At 44.3% G+C, this 26,157-nt stretch overlaps 2 protein-coding genes across 3 annotated transcripts; one reads left to right on the top strand and one right to left on the bottom strand.

Annotated features, from left to right (window-relative positions):
• The first annotated feature begins 1,189 nt into the window (after nt 1–1,189).
• Nucleotides 1,190–2,013, top strand: LOC147447510 (uncharacterized). The gene has a single exon (XM_086524343.1). It carries the CDS (start codon nt 1,284–1,286, stop codon nt 1,839–1,841), a length of 558 nt encoding a protein of 185 aa, XP_086380469.1. The 5' UTR covers nt 1,190–1,283; the 3' UTR covers nt 1,842–2,013.
• A 17,505-nt stretch (nt 2,014–19,518) lies between these two features.
• LOC147447509 (rop guanine nucleotide exchange factor 7-like) lies at nt 19,519–24,864 on the bottom strand. 2 transcript variants are annotated; one of them, XM_086523270.1, is made up of 8 exons: nt 24,254–24,862; nt 23,187–23,624; nt 22,742–22,858; nt 22,506–22,660; nt 21,989–22,063; nt 21,456–21,731; nt 20,743–21,111; nt 19,519–20,372 (listed from the first exon to the last, which is right to left on the bottom strand). In XM_086523270.1, exons 2-8 carry the CDS (start codon nt 23,617–23,619, stop codon nt 19,944–19,946), a joined length of 1,854 nt encoding a protein of 617 aa, XP_086379396.1. In that variant the 5' UTR covers nt 23,620–23,624; nt 24,254–24,862; the 3' UTR covers nt 19,519–19,943. The 2 variants fall into 2 exon arrangements, with proteins under 2 accessions (XP_086379396.1, XP_086379397.1); XM_086523271.1 differs by lacking the exon at nt 19,519–20,372 and adding an exon at nt 20,496–20,652 and having other exon boundaries at nt 24,254–24,864.
• Nucleotides 24,865–26,157: the final 1,293 nt, after the last annotated feature.

The following is a 26,157-nucleotide window of genomic DNA, read 5'->3' as shown; positions in this document are numbered from 1 at the left end:
CCCTCCCCGATGATCTATGCACAAAATATACAATTTACACCTTTATATAATTTTCAATATACATCAGAGTTGCGGAAGCTTTTTCATAGGGGAGGAGCTCTCAGCGCCCGACCAAGCATGGAGTTTAGGTCATGAGCGGAACTGCATCCAGAGGCACCTAGCGGCTAGGGCTACTTCTGAATGGGTGTTATGAATAAAAGTGTACTCAAGAAAAATATAACATTATGGAGGGTGAATATATGTGTACACCGCATTGCAAAAAGAGAGAGAGAGAGAGAGAGTGAGAGAGGGAGGGAGAGAGAGAATATAGTGGAGGGTGAAATAGAGTGCACAGAGATATGAGAGAATGACAACAAAGAATCTTTAAATGTCCCATCTAAATGAAACACACAATTATGATTTAATGTAATGACAAAACCTGGGTATACCATAACATCAAAAAAAAGTTTATGAAAAAATAACTAACAAAGCACCGGACTCTGTGTAGGGATCGATTGGTCCACCCATCCACATCTTCTCTACTATGGACAGAGATAATTTCACTTTGCCGGGAGCGAGTGAGAACACCTCCAACCTACCTGAGCCAGACATAAGTTGAGGTCGCTTTGCCTCCCCTTATGAAAGGATCCCAAGTACCAGTAGGTGTAGGGTTTCAACACCAACCATACCAGTTTAGGCACCATGCCTCTTCAATGCCCAACACCGGGTGTTTAGGCAAAGCCAAGGCGAAATCCCTAATGCGTTAGCCGTGTAGGTCATTCAACCCTCGATGCACTAACTGTGTAGATGAGCCTAACAAAAAGAAGAAGATCTAGGCAGCACCCTCGATCTAGCAAAGCCCTAGGTCAACGACCTTTTTGTCTAAGGCTAATCAATGTAGGTGATCATAGTCTTGTAGTGACGCTGCTTTGAAAAACAGAACACGTGCGTCCAACAATTTTGTGACAATAGCACTTTTCATATGCACAAACAATCTTTTCCAAGCAGTTAGAATGTCAAAGGATGACAACAGATCTGGAAGACGAGAGCCATCTGAGACGTCGGATCTTTTCGGCACAGGGGCGGGAGGGGACGTGCGGGGGACGCAAGACTTTTAAATGCACGGCGTCGCTTTTTCCGTAGCGATATGCGCTAGATGGGATGGATAAGGTGCAAGCTTGTGTAGAGGGACGTCAGGGGTTCAACTCACACGAAGGAACCTCCGCCTTACTTTCGGCCCTGTGTCAAATAGTCCCGCGGCTAGCCAGCCTGCGGTAAATATCTTTTGGAGCTGAGGGAGTGCCATGGCTGCTTCTGCAGTCAAGCTACCGCTCTTCTCAACCACAACCACAGAAGCAAAGCAACCATCGGAGATAGGAGTAGGTTTCGCCGCAAACTCGCATTTTGTAGGAGTCCCTTCTTTTCGTCAATATCGATGCAGGGTCATGGCTCTGCCTCGATACCCAAATCACAACATTCCTTATGACCCCTGGGAAGATCCTGACTTGGACATGCCCCCTCATAGAATGCTCAAGAAAGGCGACCCGGACACTTTCCAAGCAGTCATCAAAGGCGCCATGCCAGTCGGCTACTGGGTCACCATGCCCAGCGGCAATGAAGCATACCTGCCTGCACAAGACATTGGTTTTCCTGGTGGCCTTGACAGGCTTTGCAAGATTTTCAAACCAGGAGCTGAGGTAACTGTGCGTGTAGTTACACGCGGCAGCTCTGGCCGCGAAGTTTTGTCCCTCAAGGTTCCTGACCCCAACAAACCAGACCCTCCTCCAAAGCCTCTTCGCAAGGACTACCTTCCTGGGGGCAGCTTGGCAGCGCGCAGATGGCGGCTCCAACAGCAGCAATGACCCCTATATCTGTAAAGATACAACACATCCTAGTAAGAGCTCGTGTAGATGCTTCCTCTTTCCTTCAGGGTTTTATAAGCACTGATTACAAGGCTGTCCTCATTGCATTAACCTGTAATCTTAAAAAAAAAAAGAGGTGCAAGCTGTTCTATTAATCTGGAGGCATGTATGACTCCCTGAGTTGGTGGTGGTTATGTTTGTTGGTAGTGTGTGTTGTGCAGTTTTGTGATGTGTCCATGTTGGTAGCTATGGAGTGCTCTACACTCTCTTGAAGTCATATTCTCCTCGAGGAGACGCTTATCCTTTGGGTGGTTTCCAGTGCGCAACTCTTTGCATTTGAAAGATGATGCTATGCTAGTGACAGTGAACAGCTATTCTTGCCAATGATTGAGTAGTTTGAAGTTCACAAAGGAAGATACTCTTTGCAAGCTGCCCATTCCTGGCAACGACTTTCTCTCTCCATATCAAGATGAGGTTCTTTGTTGCTGGAACATATGCTGAAACAAACAAGCTCCGGCACATGCAGTGTGAGTGTGGAATCAATGTGAGACGAGGTTTTGTAGGCTCTATATTTGAGATGGGTGCTTTGATATTCTTGACAGTCTCTTGAGTTAGATGGTGAAGCCGGCAATGTCAAAGGTGAGCCTGGCAGTCATCCCTCTCCTACAACTTTGATGATATTGTCAGCTCAAAGAACCAGTAATTGGTGCTCAAACTTACATTGTGTTTTCAGTTTCAAGGAGCCTGAGTTAATTCACTCAATGATATAATGGGAACTGTCGCAAGCATGTCATTGTATAAATATTAGATATCAAAAACTGTAGCTCAAGGTTGAGAAAAGCTATGCTCGACTTCAGTGGCTAATGACTACACAGAGGCAGGGCACACAAATATTCTTTTAGTGTAGTCATCATTGCCTTCCAAGATCCATTGCAATGTGGCCACGCTACCATCCCCGTGCTTGGCTAGGACCTTTGTAAAGGAGCCATCACCTTCATTAATCAAGCTCCGAGCTGATGTCGGAGTACTGTGTGTGGGAAGCTAGAGAGTGCGGATGAGTGAATGAGATCAGTGAGCTGGAGGTGAGTGTCTCAAGGGATAAGAGTAGGGTCAATAGATAGCAGACCCTGAGCCTTGTCATATATAGCATCATGTGTGAGTGAAGTTTATAGTTGTGTGTGTCTCCATTATGGGTGTGGTGTGGGCTATGGAGAAGGATAGGTAAGAGTGGTCTGCTTGAGGGGAGGGAGAAGGCCACGGGAGGGGGAGTGTCCTCCATGTCATATAGCTCACATTGTAGGTCTTGTCCCTGTCTATTGAAGTCCTTTGCCAGCATGCTGTTGCCTATGTTTTGTGGGGCCTCATATGTTGATTCTGCTTGCTATCCTTGTCCATGCTTACCCTTCTCCTCCCTTCTCGAGCTTTCCCCTCTGGGTCTGCAAACCTGGAGGTCTCTGGGAAGCAGCTAACTGCTAATTATATTGGTCATTCTTTATCTAGTGCCTCACCCACATGAAACGGGCTGCCTCATCTCGCTTGACTATTGAAATTGTGGATTGTAGCTCTCATTTGAAAAGGATGGTTTGTCTTCCAGGATCCCTGAGTGATCTCTCCTATTAACAAGGACTCCCATACATATCCCTCCACTTATGGTAGCCAATTCTTTCAAAATCACCTTTTTGCACAATAAGCTTTTGCATTCTTCTTTATTTGCAAATTGTGCAAGGACTCGTCTCTATTGCATCCCACCCAATGGAATGAGCTGGATCTCTTGTCAGTTATCGACAGTTAGGTTCAAAGTCAGATATCAGATATTAGATCAGATCCGACGAATAGAATCAGACTTAAGGTGACCTAGTACAAGACTTTAGACATATAACTAGACTGAAATGAAAGACGTCAGATTACAAGGCATGGAATGAGACAACCAAGAATGTGTGTTTAGATTCAAATAAGGTTAAGACTACAATGTGTTTAGATTCAAATAAGGTTAAGACTACAAAGGTTCTGATTCAGAACTCTGAAATGATTGATTGGAAGATACAATTGATACAATGCTTGGCACTGAGCTCTCCTAAGCTCTCAAGTATAAGATACAAGTGAGTAGCTGGGAGCTTATATGCAGCTTGACTCTCTGGTTCATATGGAGAGCACGTTGCTTCCGCATCTTCAAGGCCGGTCCCATCATGGCTGGAGCTGATCCACACACTTTGAGGTCAATTCGCGAGACTGCAGGCAGGTCCGAACGTATGCGGGAGTGCCGCTTGGCATTTCTACGACTTTGGCGTCCAAGGCCTTTCGACACCATGGTCCGTGGGGTTCCTAGATGGCACTACCGGCCACCTCTGTGGTTGTTTCCTCTCATATATCTTGATTTAGCCGTCATTGTGCATCTCTCATTTTTTAGTGGGAGAGTCTCCCCTCATGTTGATGTAGCCCCCCTTGTTGTTGGGATAGTTTGTAGCCCAATGGGCAGTTTTATTAACTAGTAGGGGATACCAGTTGGAAGATATTCAAAAAAGAATTGGGAATCGAACGAGATGCGTTAAGCGAGTGAAGTTATGGTGGGTGTCGGGCGACGCAGCAGGTGCGGGCGAGGCGACGCGTATCGCGTGTGGAGGCAGGTTTCCAGTTATCTTTTTATTTTTATAACTGGCCACAGAGAGCAAATTGGCGCGTTGCTGGAGTGGTTATGGGAGCACTTAGTAAGGTTGATCTTGGTGGGGTGAAGTTTCGAATTCGTATTGTCCTTTTGTAAGAGTATAAATCCTTGAGAGGAAAGAAAGCGAACCTCACAAGAAACTTCAAGAAAGGGAACCTCAAATCTCTAGAGTAATTGAATAAACGTGCGTAGCTGCTAGTAGAGCGGATTATGTGTCATCATAATATCGTGACAATCATAACATATTTGCCTCCTCAAAATGAGACAATGGGGGTCTTATTAATAGGTGTTGGCAGTGAGTTCTGACTGGTCGGCAAGTTCGACAATCTAGCGTAACAAGTGACAACTCCACGAGGTAACTCGAGTAGCTTCCAGTAAACTGTCACAAACGGGAGCGCATAGCAATATAAAATATACTTGGATAAATAAAATTTATCACTTAATATGAAGCCAGAGGATATAGAGAGAAATAGATAGAGAGAGAGAGATAGAGTGAGAAGATTGACACAGTACTGGGGACCAGAAGATGGGCTGGTCCCCCCCCGTAATAGTATCTTTATTACTGAGGAGAAGTCTATACAAGCACTTGACCCGAACGTATTACCACGTTCGTTCTAGAATAACTGGTTCACGAAAGCCTCGGCTTCCGATTTCTAGGGCAAAACCCTATTCCAAGGAACTTCCGTTCCTTATTCCAAATCCTTGAGAACCAAGGTTCTTGCCTCTGGATCTCACCTTCTAGACTCGGGGCATGACATCCCTGCAACTCTCTTTTCCAACTCTGTTTCCAGAGTCCTCTTCCCGCAAAACAACTCTGCTTTTCCGGACACGAAGTCCTTACTTGGGAATCCCAACTTCCGGATGACAACCTGAGAGACTACCTCTCTCCGATCCGTGGATCTACTTCCCAAACTTGGGTACGAAACCCTTGGGCTGATCTGGCTCTAGTTCCTCAGAGCGCTTTTCTCCTGCAGAGGCTCATGCCTTCCTCTGCTCCTACTCCCTCGCTAAGAGGAAGTACACCTGCAAACAAATACTCAGAGTTCATAACATGAAAATCGTTACCTTCAAAGTCTCGACGCTCGAAATGCAACTCGGTTCTCGAAAAGCAATTCCTCGGAAGAGATTTCTACATAGAAAATCCTCTCTTCCAATCCTACACACGAAAGAGGTGTGTTCTCAGGTTCCTTCTTGTAAATCAGCCCCGTCTACGACGTTTATGGGCTGAAAACAGAGAAAAACAGCAGCTTGTCGCGATGGAAACCCGCTCCATAGGCACTTCTTCGCGAGGGAACTCGCGCATTGGGTCTTGCGACATCGGGTACACTTGGGGCAGCCATGGGCATCACCGGCAACGTCTTCTTTACGGCTGAAATCTGCAGCAACATCTCCTCCTTGCAAAGATTGGTCTTTTTTCTAGGAGAGGGCGTGTGATGCTTTTATAGCTCCTTGGCCATGGCAAAGATAGCTGCTCGCGTAGAGATTGCGGCTGTTTTTTTTTTTTTTTTTTTTTTTCCGCTGTTCATCCAGAAAAAGAGAAAGAGAAAACGCTGGCTGATCTGTTGCCTTATTTATCAGATGGCTGCCCACTTATTAAGTGGGCGGCCGGCGTATTTTAAAAATAGTCTGAACCTGCCCAAAAACTCAATAAAACCTTATAAGTTAAAAACAATGCTTTCACATCACTTCCCACATGCACAGTTGCAATGCAAACATAGACTTCCTCGCGGGAAAGCATTTGCTTTCCCGAAAAGCAATCCTGCTTTCTCAGAAAGCATCTTGTTTTCCCTCAAAGTTTCCTATGAACCCATCTTCATTCAAGTGCTTGCTTTTCCTTGTGCACAATTCTTACACAGTTAGGAATTTCCTCCTGACTATGGATATTCCCTTTCCGATGCACTCATCACCCACCTTGTGACGCATCAGGAATACCCATCACCTAGTCCTTTCCTACCGAACTTACGGTATAGTCTCCTTCATGATGCTCTATGTCACCCATCCTATGACGCATCAGAGATGTCCGTTCCCGGATGGTCGGATACTTCTTTCCGATGCTCCCTGTCACCCATCCTGATGTACCCGTTCCTGGTGGCCTTACAGATATTCCCGTTCTCAGTGCTCCCGTCATTACTTTGAATGACGCACTAGGAATACGTTGTACTTGGATGTCTCCAGTGAGAAAAACCCTCACACTTAAAATTCGAATAATTCATTTAGAATTATTTTTCCTGGTGTTCCAAGCGAGAAAACCCTCTCACTTATAAATCCAATAATTCATTTTGAATTATTTTTCCAGTAAGATAAAGCCAATTTAGCAACATAAACTCCAGAGAATACTGAAGTTGTAAATGGCCGGACATTGTATGTCCAGTGTGAAATGGCCGACGGCTGAGAGTTTCACCACAATCGGGAAGGGCAAGTCACCACGAGTTGTTCGGGCCAATCGGCACTCGAATCCGAGCAGTAAAAGGGTTTCTAGGCTGAGTTCAAAGTCATTTAGGCCCCTCGCTACACTTATAGGCTGGTGGGTACTAGGGAATTAACTCAAAAGAGGCAAACTGGACACTTGGCAGTTGTAGAGCAACCTGCAGACACCTCAGCTGGAGAGGACACCTCGCGATTGATCGAATCTACAAAGGTTAGCTTCGCTAGAAAAAGCATCCACTAACACATCATCCTTGTGAACAATCACATCATCTTCGTGCAACTCTTATCATGCTTGTCAGATATTACATCTTGATCATGCAAAACATCATGCTTATCATTGTCATCCAAATCATCATGCAAATCATTGTCATTCAAATCATCATGCAAATAATGTGTGTCTTGCTTTGGAGAAGAAGAGACTGAGAGAGTCTCCTTTTCCCGAATCTCTTGCATCTGTGCCTGAACTTGAGAAAAGAGTCGCCAGAACTCTTTGTTTTGTCGGTCCCTCTGTTCTTGTCTTATTGTGGCGTCATTTCTTTCGCCTCTTCTTTTTGCGTGTCTGCGTTCCATTTCTGCCATTCTTTCTGCATACCTTGCTTTGCGTTCTAACTTCCTTTCCATAAACATCTGATCCAAAGCCTCCATAGGAGTTAGTGCAATCCTTGACGTAGATGAGGATGGGGGAAGGTCGAAAAAACCGCCTAGTGGGGAAAATTCTTTTTCGCCTCTCTCAAGCTCATCACCTCTAAGCGAAGTATCCATTCCGCTTTGAGTGATGACCATCCATTGAAGTCTTGGGTTCTTGTGGTCTTGGGTTCTTAAGTTCACGAGGAACTTGGGTTCTTGGGGGTCTTGGGTCTTGGGGTTCTTGAGGGTCTTGAGGTTCTTGAGTTCTTTCGCTTGCAATCTGTGGTAGAGAAGGATCTTCTCTGCACCCGAGTTCTACTCCTTTCCGCGGGCGCATCCCTTGGCGGCCTTGCGCTCACACCAAGGTTGCTTTTTCTGTCACGTGACACATCCCAACCCTATGTGTCCGTGGACAAGCTACACCACAGCAGGGTTCAGTCAGTTCAGTCAAGTTTAGATTAGCAGTGATTTGGCACTTTTGTGAGTCTATTCGCAGACCGTGCATGCCCAGTCACTTAGCATAGATGCATATCCTCCGGTTGCACACAACATGACCATCGGAATTCCCATCAGAATCCATTAGCATGAGTTAGGGGAATTTTCCAGTGCATTTAGCCTATTTTCCTATTTATTGGGATTTTCACTTATTATTTTTAAGTGACTTTCCAACAAAAGTAGGTAGGGCAATTTTGTTAAGTTTCTATATAAGCAAACCCAAGTTAGCACTAAATGGCAGAAGAGGCAGCAGGAGCTTCCCGCTCAATAGGAAACTTCTCAGCAGTACCCCCCCCCCCCCCCCCCGAACCCCCCAGCGTTTTTGGACCTCCTTCTTCGCGGGGATTCCCAGCAGAACCATCGCCTTGAAGCTTCCCTCTTCTGGCGGTAATCCCCTTGCCGATCAGCCCCATCCTCGGTGTTTTCCCGCGACCAAACCCCCTCAGCCTTAGCCTTTTTGTGCCTCTACAGCACCAGCGTTTTTGGCAAGAAAGAGGACAGCCTAGCGTTAGTAAATTCCAGCCACATAGCATCAGATCTGCAGCGTTTCCCAACCAGCAGAACCTCAGCCTATTCAGCGTTTTCATCAGCAGTCACTAACGCTAGGGAAGGACAGCAGAACCTCAGCAGATTTGCTAGCGTTTTTGCAGCTGGACAGCGTTTTTGTTTTCAGCCTTCATCAACAGCAGATACACAGAGATTCCAGCCTATGACACCGTAGCAGACCCCCCCCCCCCCAAGTTGGTTGCAGATGCTCCCCCATTTTCAGCCATCAAAACGCAGCCAAAACAGTCATTTTCAGCCTTGAAACAGTCCAATAAATTCAGCATCAAGAAGATCTCAGATTTCAGCCCAAGTCGCGGTCGTCATCACCGTCGTCGTCATCTGCATAGTCCAAGTTGCATAGTCCACTGCATACGCATTGTACACCTTTGTGCAATCAAAGAATAGACCACTCTTGCCGACGAGAGTGGGGCCTTCGGAGGAGGGTTTTACAACCTCTCGGGTGTCGTATCTCTTCTCTCTCCTTCTCTCAGTCTCATTCACTTGCACGCACAATCCACTCACTTTGTTCGTGACCACAACACTCTACAAGACGGAAAGCTCTCTCTTTCCCTAAAGAACTAAAAGGAACCTTGAGCAATAAAGATCACTAATCTTGAGAAAATACAACATTCATTGCGCTGCACCTAACATTTTCCCACCTCACGTCGATTGGCCGGCCGCTAAGGCAAATCGCTGGCTGATCTTGAAGGGAAAATCGCTCGTTGATCTTGAAGGGAAAATCGCTGGCTGATCTTGGCAAAGGCAAATCGCTGGCTGATCTTGAAGGGAAAAACGCTAGGTCCTGCAATCTGCAAAACGCTAGGCCTTCTGATGGGTTCTGTTGAGAAGTTGCCTGTCGAGCAAGGTGCTCCTGCTGCCTCTTCTGCCATTTAGTGCTAGTCTAGGTTTGCTTATATACAAACTTACTCAATTTGCCCTACCTACTTTCCAACAAAAGTCACTTAAAAATAATAAGTGAAAAATGTCAAAAATAGGGAAAATAGGCTAAAATCATTGGAAAATTCCCTTGACTGATTATGATGGGAATGCTTATGATCATGCTGTGTGCAACCAGAGGATATGCATCTACACTAAGTGATTGGGCATGCACGGTCTACGAATAGACTCACAAAAGTACAAGATCACTTCTAATCTAGACTGACAGCACTGATTGAACCCTTGTCGTGTTGTAGCTTGTCCATGGACACACAGGGTTGGATGTGTCACGTGACATCCCCTCCTTTGCAAAGTGAGGTACTGGTACCGAACTGTATGGCGTCGAAGGAGATCGCCAATAGCATCCGGAATCCTGGAAGTAACTCTTCGCCGGCCCACTCTGATGTGTGGGTCGTGCGTTACTTGAACTTCATAAAGGTCTGTAACGCTTGCTTCTTTGGGCCGCGCCGAAAGCGACACAAAGTCTTCTGAGGCTCATTCAATGCTTCAACTTCGTCGAGAGTCATGCTTCTTTCTTCTTCAAGAATCTCCATGGTTGAAAATTCCTGAAACCAATTCCAACACAAAAACATGAACATACCCATTCAATGTAAAGTGAGTGGAAAAAATCTCATCTTCCTAAAAGACTGTGCATGCAATGTAGATGAACAAAGAGATGGAGTGCCAAACCGTTCACCACACACACTCAAACAATGAGATCGAATCTTTTTCTTATGATCTAAAGCAATCAACTGTGGCAATTCACAACGGAAATGCCCATGCTTGGTGCTCATACTTTCATGTGCTTGTTCTACGAATGTGTCATGCCAAGGAAGACACAGGGAATGTGACTTCCTTACATACATACTTTCATGAAAAATCCGCATACATCCGTGCTCATTCATGAGTGAAACGTGCTCAACGTACAATATGTCATGCGTAGGAAAAGGGATCACATAAAGACGCTGACTAAAAATACAGGAAACGATCACGAATGAAACACTCGTACAATGCGTGCGTATCAATCATGGGAACACATAATACTTCCTGTGAGGGTTCTTTGGACCTAGGCTCGAGAGCCAAGATCGATTCTTCCTGAATGATCGAATCATCGTGTGGGGGTTCTTTGGACCTCGACTTGAAAGCCAAGATCGGTTCTTCGTGATTGATCGAATCTACAACGAGGTTAGCTTCGCTAGAAAAAGCATCCACTAACACATCATCCTTGTGAACAACCACATCATCTTCGTGCAACTCATCATGCTTGTGAGATATCACATCTTGATCATGCAAAACATCATGCTTATCATTGTCATCCAAATCATCATGCAAATCATTGTCATTCAAATCATCATCATGCAAATCATGTGTGTCTTGCTTTGGAGAAGAAGAGACTGAGAAAGTCTCCTTTTTCCGAATCTCTTGCATCTGTGCCTGAACTTGAGAAAAGAGTCGCCAGAACTCTTTGTTTTGACGGTCGCTCTGTTCTTGTCTTGTTGTGGCTTCCTTTCTTTCTGCTTCTCTTTTGGCTCCTCTTTTTGCGTGTCTGTGTTCCATTTCTGCCATTCTTTCTGCATACCTTTCTTTGCGTTCTAACTTCCTTTCCGTAAACATCTGATCCAAAGCCTCCATAGGAGTTAGTGCAATCCTTGACGTAGATGAGGACAGGGGAGGGTCGAAAAAACCGCCTGGTGATGAAAATTCTTTTTCGCCTCTCTCAAGCTCATCACCTCTAATCGAAGTATCCATTCCACTTCGAGTGATGACCATCCACTGAAGTCTTGGGTTCTTGTGGTCTTGGGTTCTTAAGTTCACGAGGAACTTGGGTTCTTGGGGGTCTTGGGTCTTGGGGTTCTTGAGGGTCTTGAGGTTCTTGAGTTCTTTCGCTTGCAATCTGTGTTAGAGAAGGATCTTCTCTTCACCCGAGTTCTACTCCTTTCCGCGGGCGTATCCCTTGGCGGCCTTGCGCTCACACCAAGGTTGCTTTTTCCCACCTCATGTCGATTGGCCGGCCGCTAAGTGCACGGTCCGCTCTCAATGAGTGAAAAGAGACACAAGGGGAGGCTGGACAAGCCCTTCTTTCTTGGGATTTGTGTCACTTTTCAAAAACACGATTAGGAATCGACATGCCCAAGCGAACTTGGGTTCGTGCGACCGCAACAAGCAAAAATAAAAATCTTGTGATTCTTGTGGTTCTTTCCTTGAGTAATACAGAACACTGCCAAAGCTCTGATACCAATGTTCGGTGCAACGGAATGAATGTTTGCGCTTTGCTCAAGATGAGTGCTCCGAACTGTGCTCAAGGTTCCTTTTGTTCTTATGGAAGGGAGAGCCTTCCGTTCTTAACGAGAGAGTGCAATGATCACAACAAAGTGAATGGACACTGTGCGTGCAAGTGTATGAGACTGAGAGGTAGAGAGAGAAGAGAGATATGACACCAGAGACGCTGTAAAACCCTCTTTCGAAGGCCCCACTCTCGTCGGCGAGAGTGATCTACTTCTGATTGCACAATCTGGTACAAACGGTATGCATGAGACTGATGCAAGTCTAGGCTATGTCGGCGATGACGACGGCGACGACGAGACCGACCTAAGGGCTGAAATCTGCAATCTTGTATCTGCTGTCCAAAAACGCTATGGGTTGAAATCTGCTACAATCCAAAAATGCTGATTTGGGGGGCTGTTTCTATGGGTCTTTGTCGTTTAAAACTGAGGTTTCTTTAGGCTGAAAACTGATGGTCTTTCCGGGCTGAATCTGCTACTTTTTTAGGTCTGAAATTGCAGGCTCTTCATGGCTGAAAACCGTTGCTCATACCTGCTAAAAACACTAGGCCAAAACTGATGTCGATGATGGCTTTTACTAACGCTAGGGTTGAGATATTTGTGCGGTGAAGATCTGATGCAAAACGCTAAGCCTGTAGTCTCCTGTCGCCGGAATCTGCAAAGGCAAATCGCTGGCTGATCTTGAAGGGAAAAACGCTAGGTCCTGCAATCTGCAAAACTCTAGGCCTTCTGATGGGTTCTGCTGAGAAGTTGCCTGTTGAGCAAGGTGCTCCTGCTGCCTCTACTGCCATTTAGTGCTAGTCTAGGTTTGCTTATATACAAACTTACTCAATTTGCCCTATCTACTTTCCAACAAAAGTCACTTAAAAATAATAAGTGAAAAATGTCAAAAACAGGGAAAATAGGCTAAAATCACTGGAAAATTCCTCTGACTGATTCTGATGGGAATGCTTATGATCATGCTGTGTGCAACCAGAGGATAGGCATCGACACTGAGTGACTGAGCATGCACGGTCTACGAATAGACTCACAAAAGTACAAGATCACTTCTAATCTAGACTGACTGGACTGACTGAACCCTTGTCGTGTTGTAGCTTGTCCACGGACACATAGGGTTGGATGTGTCACGTGACATCCCCTCCTTTTCAAAGTGAGGTACTGGTACCGAACTGTATGGCGTCGAGGGAGATCGCCAATAGCATCCGGAATCCTGGAAGGGACTCTTCGCCGGCCCACTTTGATGTGTGGGTCGTGCGTTATTTGAACTTCATAAAGGTCTGTAACGCTTGCTTCTATGGGCCGCGCCGAAAGCGACACAAAGTCTTTTGAGGCTCATTCGATGCTTCAACTTCGTCGAGAGTCATGCTTCTTTCTTCTTCAAGAATCTCCATGGTTGAAAATTCTTGAAACCATTTCCAACACGAAAACATGAACATACCCATTCCATGTAAAGTGAGTGGAAAAAATCTCGTCTTCCTAAAAGACTGCATGCAATGTAGATGAACAAAGAGATGGAGTGCGAAACTGTTCACCACACACATACAAACAATGAGATCGAATCTTTTTCTTATGATCTAAAGCAATCAACTGTGGCAATTCACAACGGAAATGCCCATGCTTGGTGCTCATACTTTCATGTGCTCGTTCTACGAATGTGTCATGCCAAGGAAGAGACAGGGAATGTGACTTCCTTACATACATACTTTGCAGTTTTTCATGAAAAATCCGCATACATCCGTGCTCATTCATGAGTGAAACGTGCTCAACGTACAATATGTCATGCCTAGGAAAAGGGATCACATAAAGACGCTGACTAAAAATACAGGAAACAATCACGAATGAAACACTCGTACAATGCGTGCGTATCAATCATGCGCATACATAATACTTCCTGTGAGGGTTCTTTGGACCTAGGCTCGAGAGCCAAGATCGATTCTTCCTGAATGATCGAATCCTCCTGTGGGGGTTCTTTGGACCTCGACTCGAAAGCCAAGATCGGTTCTTCGGGATTGGTCGAATCTACAACGAGGTTAGCTTCGCTTGAAAAAGCATCCACTAACACATCATCCTTGTGAACAATCACGTCATCTTCGTGCAACTCATCATGCTTGTGAGATATCACATCTTGATCATGCAAAACATCATGCTTATCATTGTCATCCAAATCATCATGCAAATCATTGTCATTGAAATCATCATCATGCAAATCATGTGTGTCTTGCTTCGGAGAAGAAGAGACTGAGAGAGTCCTTTTCCCGAATCTCTTGCATCTGTGCCTGAACTTGAGAAAAGAGTCGCCAGAACTCTTTGTTTAGTCGGTCGCCCTATTGTTGTCTTGCTGTGGCTTCCTTTCTTTCTGCTCTTATTTCTGCGTGTCTGCGTTCCATTTCTGCCATTCTTTTTGCATACCTTGCTTTGTGTTCTAACTTCCTTTCCATAAATATCTGATCCAAAGCCTCCATAGGAGTTCGTGCAATCCTTGATGTAGATGAGGACGGGGGAGGGTCGGAAAAACCGCCTGGTGGGGAAAATTCTTTTTCGCCTCTCTCATGCTCATCACCTTTAAGCGAAGTATCCATTCCGCTTCGAGTGATGACCATCCACTGAAGTCTTGGGTTCTTAAGTTCACGAGGAACTTGGGTTCTTGGGGGTCTTGGGTCTTGGGGTTCTTGAGGGTCTTGAGTTCTTTCGCTTGCAATCTGTGCTAGAGAAGGATCTTCTCTTTATGCTACGTCATTGTACGTCTAATTTTTTTTAGTTTGATTAGTACCGCACGTCTTCGTACGTGTACCCGTCGTACGTGACCGTACGTGTCAACCCTGATCTCGAATAGACATGGTTGCAATAGGGGTTAGTCAATCGGACATCGATGAGGTCCCGATTGGACCTAGTTGTGATTGCTAGCTACATTGCCGATAAATCATGGTCTAAGATCCGAATGAATGTTGAATGTCCTGTGATGTCTATGATGTCTTGTGATGTCGTGTGATGTGACTGTCGATTTGGTACATGTGCTAGATGTGTGTTCCTAGTACGTAGGTACTAACAGTCAGTGTCTGCTAAGACGGTTTATGGCTTCTGTCGGTTTTGCAGGCGTAATCGCAGTCGATTACAATGCTTTCAAGAGGGGGGTATGTCACAAAGTGATGACGTGGCTACCGACAGCAGAAACCCTAATTTCTGCCAAAAACCCTAAAAATCCTGCAAACCCTACTTTCTGCCAGAAACCCTAATTTTGCAGAAACCCTAATTTCTGGAAACCCTAACCCTAACTGCTGACTGAAACCCTAAGTGGCTGGAAACCCTAAAAGCAGGGGCTATTGCCACATGGCAGCAGTGTACGGAATTCCCGGAATTTGCGGAAGTTGAAAAAAAAAAACAAGTGACGCAATTTTGGCATGCTTTTGGCTACGCAAGAGAAATTGAGAGGGAGAGAGAGAATTTGCTTTATTTTCATTGCTCTCTTGAGAGAGAGAGAGAGAGACTGCTTTTGAACTGAAAGCTTTTTGGGGCTCTGCTTTTGGCATCCCTTGTAATCTTTATATACGTGGTGAGGGCCTCACTTCTCAGAGCATCTGGACGCAGAGTTTGAGAGTGAAACCCTAACCGCTCTTTGTACTTTGACATTGATTTAATACATAAAGAAATACCGAAAGGGGCGCTAGTCTTTGGGGCCAATATCTCGGCACGGAACTCCGCCGGGCCAGTTCAAATCTATTGTGATCTGTGAATTGTTTTGAAGTGGTTATTTGGTGGTGTCGCAATTGATTCTTGACTTGGAGTGTCCAAGTCTGTTACAACAATTTATGTCAATTGGACACGCCCTCGAAGCGTACACGCTTCTTGGCTTTTCGAGCATTTGCAAAAGAAGACTGTCGACCCAAATAACCGGGGTAATTTGTTCTCTTGCTATGTCTCTTTGGAGGCTTCGTGGTCTTCAATATCTGGTTGACTCGTCATTCGATCACATCATCAAGTTCATATCAGTGTACATCCGCGGGACAGGTGGTTCTTCAGTGCGGACTTTAATGGTGAGTCGATGGCCATACGCCATCAAGAATGCACGTCATCAATCGGGTGCCGGGTCAAAAATTTTGCGTACTGGGATCCTTGGAATATTGGAGCAATTGCTTAGCACAAGCATCAACCTGCTGTCGAAGTTGCATCTCCATTCGTTCATACTCCGTAGGCCATGGAGGCCCATACTCTTGTTCCAATTGTCCATTTAAATTTTTCGTACTTTTACCCGATTTGGAGTTGTTGGGTGGGTTCGTCTGATTCTTGCGGGATCCGTCGTTTGAATCCGTGTGTGTCGCGGTAAAAGGACCGGATTTCCCGGTGGAATGAAAATCGGATGAGCTCTGTTACAGACTTGGATACCCCAAGTAAGAAATCTGGCACGACACACGAGAGTCACTTAAAATACTTCACAAATTTAATCACAGTTAAATAGAGAGGCAAGTCGTGACACGGTCCGACGTAGTTCCATGCCCGGGGTATTGGCCCCAAAATCTGGCGCCCATTTCGGTATTTATTTTTATATTAATGCTTGAGCAAAGTTATAACTCGTGCGGGTCCTCTCTGCTCAGAAGCTCGCCAGCTAATTGAGAGGAAGAGTGGCCTTGGGTTCAATTTAAAGGCCCTTGGCCATTGAAAAGCAGTTACATGAAAAGCACTGGGTCCCAAAACTAGCTACAACGTAATTTGCGGAAATCCGTATTGCTGTTACGTTAGCATGTGTCAGCGCAAAACGCGGAAATCTGTAGCACCTTCTGTCCTGGGTGGTCATGCCACGTTCCTCACTTTGTGACACAAGGCATCTCTCTAAGGGCTGATTCCCACCTTCTACATCCTCCTACCCTTTCTTGAATTTTGTCATATACAAAATTTCAGACTTCTAGCTGACTTCATCTCCTCTGTTTGGGCTTCAGCTTATTTGAAGCCTTCTTTACTTCAGCCCTTTGAACAAGTCGCACTGGTCATTTTGCAGGTCTAACCTCTATCTGTTGTTGGGGAGTGCTGGAAGTTGCATTTTCCTTCATGATAATTTGATAGATTGCCTCTTGCTCTAGCTGCTCCCTTCTGGCTCTTAGCATCTCAACTTCATAGGGTGTTAGTGTATGCCATTGCTTTGTATTTGGATCATACCGATTTTTTCCCCCTTGGTCATTCTGGCTGTGATCAACTTGTGGCAGATGGAAGGAGTTTGGATCCACCTAACTGGATCAGGCCGATTAGTCTTGACTCGGGCTTCGAATAACGTTTCAAACACGGACCACTGAAGTAGATTGTTCGTGTGCTTTGTCAGCTAGCTGACCTTGGGTTTCCATTGGGTCATCATACCTTTGAAATTGATGAGATCATCCTTCAGCTTTGAGACCGTGTCTTTCTTTTCAATGTCACTGAGCACCGACTTCCACGCAACTCATAATTCAGGGTTGACCTCTGTGGTGTCGTCCTCCTTGTCCTCATTTTCATCCTTGTCTTCATCGTCATTGTATTGTCGTCTTCATCTTGACTGCCTTGGAGGTGCTCCAGATTTACTTGGTTAGCCAAAGCACTGTTGTATCTAGTGGCCTTGTTCTCCAGGTCACTTTTCATGTTTCCGAGCAGCATTTGTAGCTCCTCCAGATTCGGCTTTGCGATTATATGTTGCTTGCAATAGACTCAACAATGGTATCCTTAAGTGAAACCGATGCTATGGCTGAAGAAACAATGTTTAATGTTGATGAGCAACGTAATATAGCAGATCGTATGGAGACTTCCTTAAATGAGGATTAGCGATATGCTTACCACCAAGTGGTACAAGCTTCAAGGAAGGTATTTTTCTTAGTCGGTCAAGTATTCAGATTTTGCAGTCAAAATCGAAATGGTTGTCGGAAGCTTGCAGAGGTTGAAACAAGGCCAGCCACTGAATTTAAGATCACCCCCATGGCCTAGGCGACCAGTTTGGTGCCAGTTCTGAGCGGTTTCAACAAATTTGATTTCTATTCCTTCCCTTATGCAGGCCACATAGCTTCAAGTAGTCAGCCTGCCATGGCATGAGAAGCATCACTGCTTTGATACCATGTTGTGTTACTATAGTCACGGCTGAGCAGATGGAGGAGACGAGTGTAGAGAAGAAGAGGAGAGGGGAAGAGACTAAACATACAATATTACCTGACCAAAAAAGAGAGTACATAATCAGTACTATAGATCCATATATAAAGGAGCGTAGTGTAGATTTAAAGTAAACTTAAATTAAACTTGAGGGTTAGAATCTGCATGCCCTAAGGGTTCTACTCCATGGATACTACTTGATTTCCACAACACTACCGATAACCTTCTCATTAAGCAACCTTATGTAAACAAGAGGCCTCAACCTTTTGGAGGTTTGGTTCCGAAATTGATTCATGAGGCTTCAGGGGAGCATTCCAGAGCATGGGACGTGTACAGGATCTCTAAAATTTCATTTCTTGCAAAGAAGCTTGGCATTGACGAATACACAAAAGTTGTTCTCAAAGACAAACATTTTGGAGAGAAAAGCGTGTTCGAAGAGTGAATGCCGTGCATTCAAAGGCTTTGTGGCCTTGATTACATCCCTTTCTCTCTCAAAATCTGCTTTTTCAGCTATGGCATGACTTCCGACTGAGTTTGAATTTGCAGTTTATAGTCATTGGAGATTTTCTGTAAGCATGAATCTTATGACACCCTGTTTTTTCTCTCAATCTAATGTGTCACATTAGCTAGTTTTAGAGGGTTTCACCCACATCCACACCCACATGTTGTAGGGGTTGAACATGTGGGGTTGAACCATAGCGGCCATGCTTAAAGCTCTTCACCTTTACCAGTTGGCCAACTCCCCTTGACAATCCTATGACGGGTCATTCTGTTGCTCTTCAATAAGAGTTGTCAATAATGGTTGCAAGGAAGACCTATTGTTCAGACTTGTGGGAAGGTGGATAGAGTTCATGAGCGATTAGAGGGGCTGAAGTATCCACTGCAACCACTAGAAGAAACCTGAAAAGCACTTAGCTAGAATAGAATGGAAAGTATCTGGCAACCTCAGGTGAAAAAAACCGTCTTCAGTGCTGAATGTGTGTGGAGACCAACACTACCTCTACTTGTGTGCTTGCTGCATCTGCAAGCTGTGTGGGACAGGGCTCTTGAATGTGTAGTTTTGATGGCACAACTTTTTCACTTAGAATACCTATTTTATGCATCTTACATAAAAAAGAGACATTTAAAGGGGGTACTTACAGACTGGACAGGAAAAGGGTGCATTTTTAATTTTAAAAAATTTACAAAAATGTTTTCAAAATAGGCCTAGTGCACACATGGCACGAACTTCATGGCCAAATAGTTATTCAAGTCCCCATTGTCAAGATTCCAAAACTAGGTTTTTCCTTGATTGAATTTATGAAAACAAAGTATTACATAAGGCCTTTTCATATTGCAAAAATGTTGTGAATTACTGAAGACTTACAAATCCATGGTAGAAAAAAACTTCACATGATGTTACAATCTTTCTAATGTTGCAAATAATGAAGGCTTTGTCTAAGAAAAGATCGGAGACAAATTGTGTGCGCTCAGTTACAGCCCCAAGCCAGTGTCGCTATTAGCATCCATTTTAATTCTGAAATTTTACAAGCTGCTTAGTTCGGAGGGGTCTTATAAGCTCGATTGAGGTCAAAAGTAAACCACCTGCAAGAACACTCTTGTATTTACACTGAAAACACACAATTTGGTTATTGACTGTTGTATAAGATCATGTCTTTGAATGAATGAAAATACATTCAAGCTGTGAACCTTTGCAGCTAAAAGGCACAGGCACTGCCCAAATTCTGTTCCTGTGCAGCAACATACATACTTTCAGGTTAGCCAGCCATTAGTCACCTAAAAGTAGCTATGGTAGTTCAATCCTGATATTACATAGACGCCTTCGGCATTGTGACACCAGGTTTGAGCACCCCATACATTAAAAGGATCAAGTGGTAGTCTTCCTTTCCTACAATCATAGTGAACACTCCACATAATAATGTACAGGATATCCACACTGGTTAACAAAAATTTTCAACTGCAGGGGCAGCATAATGCATTAGCTCAACGCAACAACACTCTTCGATGTTGGAAGGGCAAAAATGGTAATTAATCTCTGCTAGGAGGACTCCTCAATGCATTAATGCTGCCTGAGTAAAACCATGGTTTGTTTGCTCCAGGCCGAGGCGGAGACTTAGCATAATGCTCCAGCTCTTTTTCTGAAATGGGTGTTTTTACACTCCTCCCTATAAACTCAGAGAGACTTTCGCTGTCGAAGTGGTGATGGGGTTGAGTGACATGAACGCTTGCCGACTTTGAGAGACCAGAATAAGGTCCAGGTGGACTTAATGGTGGTAATTGCGGAGGAGCCTTGGGGCCCATGTTTCTGTTTGTGGGGGGTCTCCTTGTCAGGCCTGACTGATGATTGCACCTGACCACATCATCTACATGTAGCACGTCATTTATCTTTGACAATACATTGAAAGCCAAACTCTCTAGTATCCGAGAGTAACTTTCCAGGATTGACTGGCCCACATCCTGAAGCACCAACACATGAATAGTAGAAGCAAGGTTGTCACAACCCTCGATAATAAGAAACTTACTCATGTCTATGCTGTGTCTGTGTGTGTTGTTGCATGAGAGACACATGAGCGTACTATAAAAAGAAAAACGAACAGTTTTGTGTGCTACGTAAGTTACATCAAATGCATTCAGGTAAAAGACGGTTCCAAACATTGATTTTTGAGTGTGAATCTTCATGCTGAGATTGTATGCACAAAAGAGGGCATATGGTTGTCACATAGGCAATATTCATGATCTGCTGACAACAAATATGGTATGGCTTATTGTAAGGATATTGCTATGCCCTCAGAAAAACAAGTGAGCACTAGAAATAAAAGCAAGGCACCTTATTGTACTGAATCTTGTTCATATCAAGAATTGTTTGTGGGAGGCCAGGAAACTTTTGTCTGAGCAGCATCAGAAGGCTCTCTGCTCTATCCGAAAGGAGCTCTCTTTTCTCAAGATCAGTTGCTCCTCCATCCTTGGTAAGCCCCCAAGATCCTTTGGAGCCAGTGCGACCATCCTTCACATGGGCCTGAGTATGTCGAATATAAAGTTTCCGCCGCCAAATGTACAATGCGGCCTCAACACGATTCACCAACTCAAGAATATTGTGCTCATGTGTTGAGTTGAGCGATGCAATCAGAGCATCTGGAGAGAAGCGTTCCGAACAGATCATTGCATAAAGGGCCTCCCCTAAGCTTGATCTACCATTCTGCACAGAAAGTAAAAGATAATGGACTTACAAGGATGACTCAGATGAAAGTCCATAAGTGAAAGGACATTTGCAATACTTTCCCATATATATTAACACATATATAAGCTAAACAAATCGAGGAAAACTCCAAACTCGCCTATGAAGGAATGAGCAAGTTAGAAATCATATTTGAGACTATCCTGCACAGCCTGATTACACACATCCTCATTTATGTCTTCAATGCGAATGCTCTCACATGTGCAAGTTTCTTGGCAAAAAAATAGCTAATGTGGTGCTTTACAGAACATAATGAAGAAAAACACTTTCCAAAAACCAAACTCCAGAGCTGCAACCAAAAATACCTTTGGTAGCGCCTCCCAGTACACCGAGGGGACCTCCATCTCTGATAAAACCTGAGCATTGATTGCCAAAGCAGCTTTTAAAATCTGATTGACACTGTCTCTTTGGTGCTGAAGCTGTTTTCTTCCTTCAACAGACAGACCCCCTGCTGGGACCCTAGGAACAGGGAGCCACCATTTTTCTTCATGTCTAAATGGCAGAGCCCCATCCTTCTCTGCCATTGCCACTGCTCGATCTATATACCAAAACTCGGTATCCTCAAAACTGTCTAAACCTTCCTGCAAGTCAAAACATAAGACCAAACAGCACCTGAGTTTCAGAGTCAATACCCTCAAATGTTGAAAATCCATTCTCTTCCATCTCTCCCCCTCTATCCCCTGCCTCTTACCTTAACACTCGCCCATTGACACAGGACACAACGTGATCACTACTTTGAACTTGAACTTTGAACCTTAACCTTCTCTCCAGTGCTAGCTGAAGCCTGAATCTAAAATCCCTTGTGTACAACATAGACTCAGACTAAATAGGAGCTTACCAACAGCATGGTATCTAACTTCCGCAGTGCCGGAAGGTTCATGTGAAGATCCGAACGAGTTTTAGTAACCATGACCTGTATGGAGAAAAAATGCATTTGTAGCTCAATGGAGAATGAATAGCTGCAGAACGCATTTAGTATGTGCATCCTTCAAACCATCTACTTTTGGAAAACAAGCAAATTTTAACATAATAAACAATCCGTACAACTCTAATGAATTAAATCACGTTCTTCACGTTTCTCTTCATCACAAAGATGCTTTAAGTCTTGGGCTGTCAAAACCAAATTAGTATCACCACATTCGCACAAACTGATAAGGTCACTACCAAGTGATCCAGAGATCTAGAACCATTGAATATGCAACAACCTTTAGAGGAGAACAGCCCATACTGCATATGCTTTCTCAAGGCAAACCACAGCAATACAAGGCAGGGCTTCAGCACAAAATTTCTTTAACAATAAAACTATGACATCCGTGCAGCCAAGAGTTGTCTATGGCCTGTGCCATACATCATACCTCAGTTGCAGTCCCATCAGGTAAAGTCTGCACCGAAGGTACAAATTCAACAATATGGTCGCTGACAGACAAAAGCCACCCCATTTCTCTATGCCATCTTGCCTTCCTCTCTGCAGCCATAGGCTCTAACCGCCACAACTCGCCAAATATAGAAGCTGCCAGCGTTCCAGAGAATTACTCCACAAACAGAACAGTACTTTCTTACCCCAATTGCATTAGAGATAACTTTATGATACCTGAAAGATTGGTGATAGCGTTGGATATGGCAAGGGCACTGGAGACTCCCTTGCTTCCACCAGAAAGGTCCTCGCCCAGCAAAAGCTTTGCAAACCGTTCTTTAATCATGTCAGCTTCTGTACAATAGACCCAGAGGATGATGAGCTTCTTTTCTTGTACTTCCTTACCTTTCCCTCATATAATTATTTCTCTACTTCTTTGGTCCATGGCCTCTCTCTTTCTTTTCCTAGTACAAGGCAGACTTCCCTTTATAACATTCAGTTTAAAAGAAAAGGGCACAAAGCCTAGAAGCACTTCTTTTAAAAACTTGCTTTTGCTATTTACAATTGAGAAGTTATCATGTCAGACTTCTGGTCATTAGGACAAGGCCAAAGCTGAGTGATGGCTCAAAGCACAAGGAACTTTCACAATTGTAAAAAGGAGGGGTGCATGGTAAATACAGACCAGAAATACTGTCTTCTGTTTTCTCTTGCTTCTCTCCCAATCTGGACCCGTCTCTTCGTTCCGCCCAAACAGATACATCTGTCCTCTCTGCCCAGCCAGCAACAGCTCGACTCTCTCCTCCCCATCCAGTTGCTTCTCTACCGTCAATATACTTGGGTAAAGAGTGCAGTTTCCCAAATCTTGACTTTGAAGAGCGAGGCCATCCAAGCGGAGATGACTCCACAGAGTTGCTAGTTGTCGAGTCGTCGCCATCCCAAAATGTGTCATGTGGGCTTCCTAGAAGTGAGCCCTCGCCTAAGATATCTGCGCAAAATCTGTCGAAACTTGCTGTTGAGCTTGTCCCATCTGCACTTTGCTGATCTGGTGATTCATTAGGTAAGACATCAAACACTGGCTTTGTAAAGGACCGGGCTCTGATATTCTTCAACATCATTAGTCCTGTCAACCAAGCTTCAAACTCTTTAAAATCCTTCCTTGCTAACATTCAAATGACATTCTTAAGATCCAAGTAATTAACAGATTAAATATAATAGACATTCCAAAATTGGCTCTCAGTTCCTAACAAAGAGCTTGTGTTGACAAAACTGGGGCTATTGTAAAGATTCTGAAAAACGCCCCCCCCCCCCCCCCCCCAAAAAAAAAAAAAAAACATGTACAATGCGTTCTATCAGGGGTTGCTGAACTAATCAGCGACCGCAGAGGAATATAAACAGAAAAAGGAGCAAAGAGTGTGTACACAGAAATAAAAAAGTCCGATGTATGCACCAATTGCTTATGGTTTTTCAAGCAAACAATACAGGATTCCTAATGACATGTCCTTGTGTTTAGCAGGTAGCAAGAGCAGAGCAAAGAGTCGGTGTATGCAGAAATGAAAAAGTTTGATGTATGCACCAATTCCCAGTTGTTTTTCAAGCAAACAATATCTGTACTCCTCGTAATATGTTTAATTTTTCTGCCGCCTTTACAAGGAAGCAGGAACTGAGCATTCTCGAATTCTATGTCAGCTTCCTGTTAAGGAGGAGCACAAACTGCGTACGATGAGATTAAGGGCAGTTTTGATGGGGTACCTTTGACTCCAAATTGGGACCTCTTCTTTGCTGTATTAAAGTGGGCGCCATGGAAACCTGTCAAAGCTCAATGGGCATTTCCCCATCGGCGCTACATTTTAAGAGCATGCCCAACAGAGGGGAGGGTCCTGGGTCCTTTCTTGCTACGAGAATAGCAGTATAGAAGGCTACTCCTCCAACGAGTAAAAGCGACCTGCGAACCGGCTGTGCACAGACTAGAGTCTCCAACAATCTTCAATAATTGCACCGGAAAGGAAACATGACCGCTCTTGACCGGTACGGCGAGCAGGCGGTTTGAGTTCTAGCCAGTACAAGCGGTTGCAAGCTTTACTGATGAGGTGCGTGCGTGCGTCCGTCTCCTCTGTGTCACTGTGTGTGTGCGCGCGCGCGCGCGCGCTCTCTCTCAAGACGCGCAGCGCAGAATCGCAACTAGCGGATACTTGGGTTGCCTTTACTCTGCGAAAAGAGACACCAGGTACACCACACCTATACAAGTGCACCCTATCACGCAGAGTAGCTATCAGGCAGAAAGCTAAGAGAATGGAAGAGTGCGATAATTTCGACAGACGAAGAATGGATTGGAAGCTGGAAAGCCTGTGCGCGCCCAAAAAGGCTGCCTTCGTGAAAAATCAAATTTTTTGTATACACAAAAGAGAAGATTGTGGTTTTAGTGGCCTCTAAATGGCAAGCACGTTGGCATGAACGTAAAGAGAGCTCATTCACAAAGAACGTGGCTAAACATGCTCTAGCTTTGATTAAGCCTACATGAGTGCATGCTATTTGGTCGTGAGGGTGAAATATCCCCCCCCCCCCCCCCCCCCCCCCCCCCCCCTCTTGGCATGCCACCTCAAAAGTTGAGGTTTTGAGCGGGTTGCAATTGTTCACAAGTCCTTCAAGTTTGTGTTTTACGAGCCCACATGCGCTTAGGCGTCTTGTGTGTACAATCATAAAGACTATCAGACAATGAGTTCGCAATCCTTTCAAATGAGGATCCACACTGGGTCTTGAAAGGGTAAATAAGTCCCCTGCTACAAACAACTCCCATAACTCATCCTTAGATATGGGAATGCTATGTAGAGAGCACACACTTAGCTACCTACAATAGAGTATTGATTGTTAACATCTTCTTAAAAACTTCATATGTACACATAGAATACAAGATTATAAGCATAACCAATTAACTCAATTCATACCTCGTATAGTGTGGTTGTGAAAACAAGAGAGAAGTTGTCTCAGATGATTGTTGCACGTGGTGATATGCAAGCATAGAATAACTACTCTGAGAGAGCACACACATAGATAGAGATGATGAAGACAATGTGCACACATTGGGTCTAGTCCGTCCCCATGCACAACTGAGTCGTGAGTCCCTCATGCATGCGCTTGATTCTATTAAATAAATAAATAAGGAAGGTAAAAAAGAGAGGTACATTCCGCTTCGAGTAAAACGTAAAGTACTTTATTTAAAATAGAGCTTCTGTGGTTTAACAAGGGTTTTTTACAAACTAAGAGCTCTAAATAGACTTTGCTTTATTGTAAAAGTGGGGCCCTCCTGAAGTGAATGAGTCCTCGTAATCTGTACCTATTCATCTGTCAACAAGCCAATCACAAATTTGACTATATTTCTGTAATGGAATTGACTTATTAACTTGAGAGTAGTGGAAATTAGAGGGAGTACTTTTGTGAAATTACTTTGTGAGCATAGCGGGTGAACATAATTGATGATAGCAATATAAACATAGCATTTAGTTAACTTGGCATGAACAATACTTTTGCAAGAGAGAGAATTTAGAATACATGAGAACAGTTGAGGACCGGATTTATGTGGAGCAAGTCCCCCCTCCAATAGGCATTTGTATTATGATTTCTCCCATCAAGAGAGACTTGTTCTTTGTGTTCCTTGT

The sequence above is a fragment of the Adiantum capillus-veneris genome, chromosome 11 (genome assembly GCF_014529385.1).
Source record: "Adiantum capillus-veneris isolate H3 chromosome 11, ASM1452938v2, whole genome shotgun sequence".
Classification (NCBI taxonomy): domain Eukaryota; kingdom Viridiplantae; phylum Streptophyta; class Polypodiopsida; order Polypodiales; family Pteridaceae; genus Adiantum; species Adiantum capillus-veneris.
Note: the sequence above shows the minus strand (reverse complement) of the source record. Positions and strands in the feature narration are given on the sequence as shown.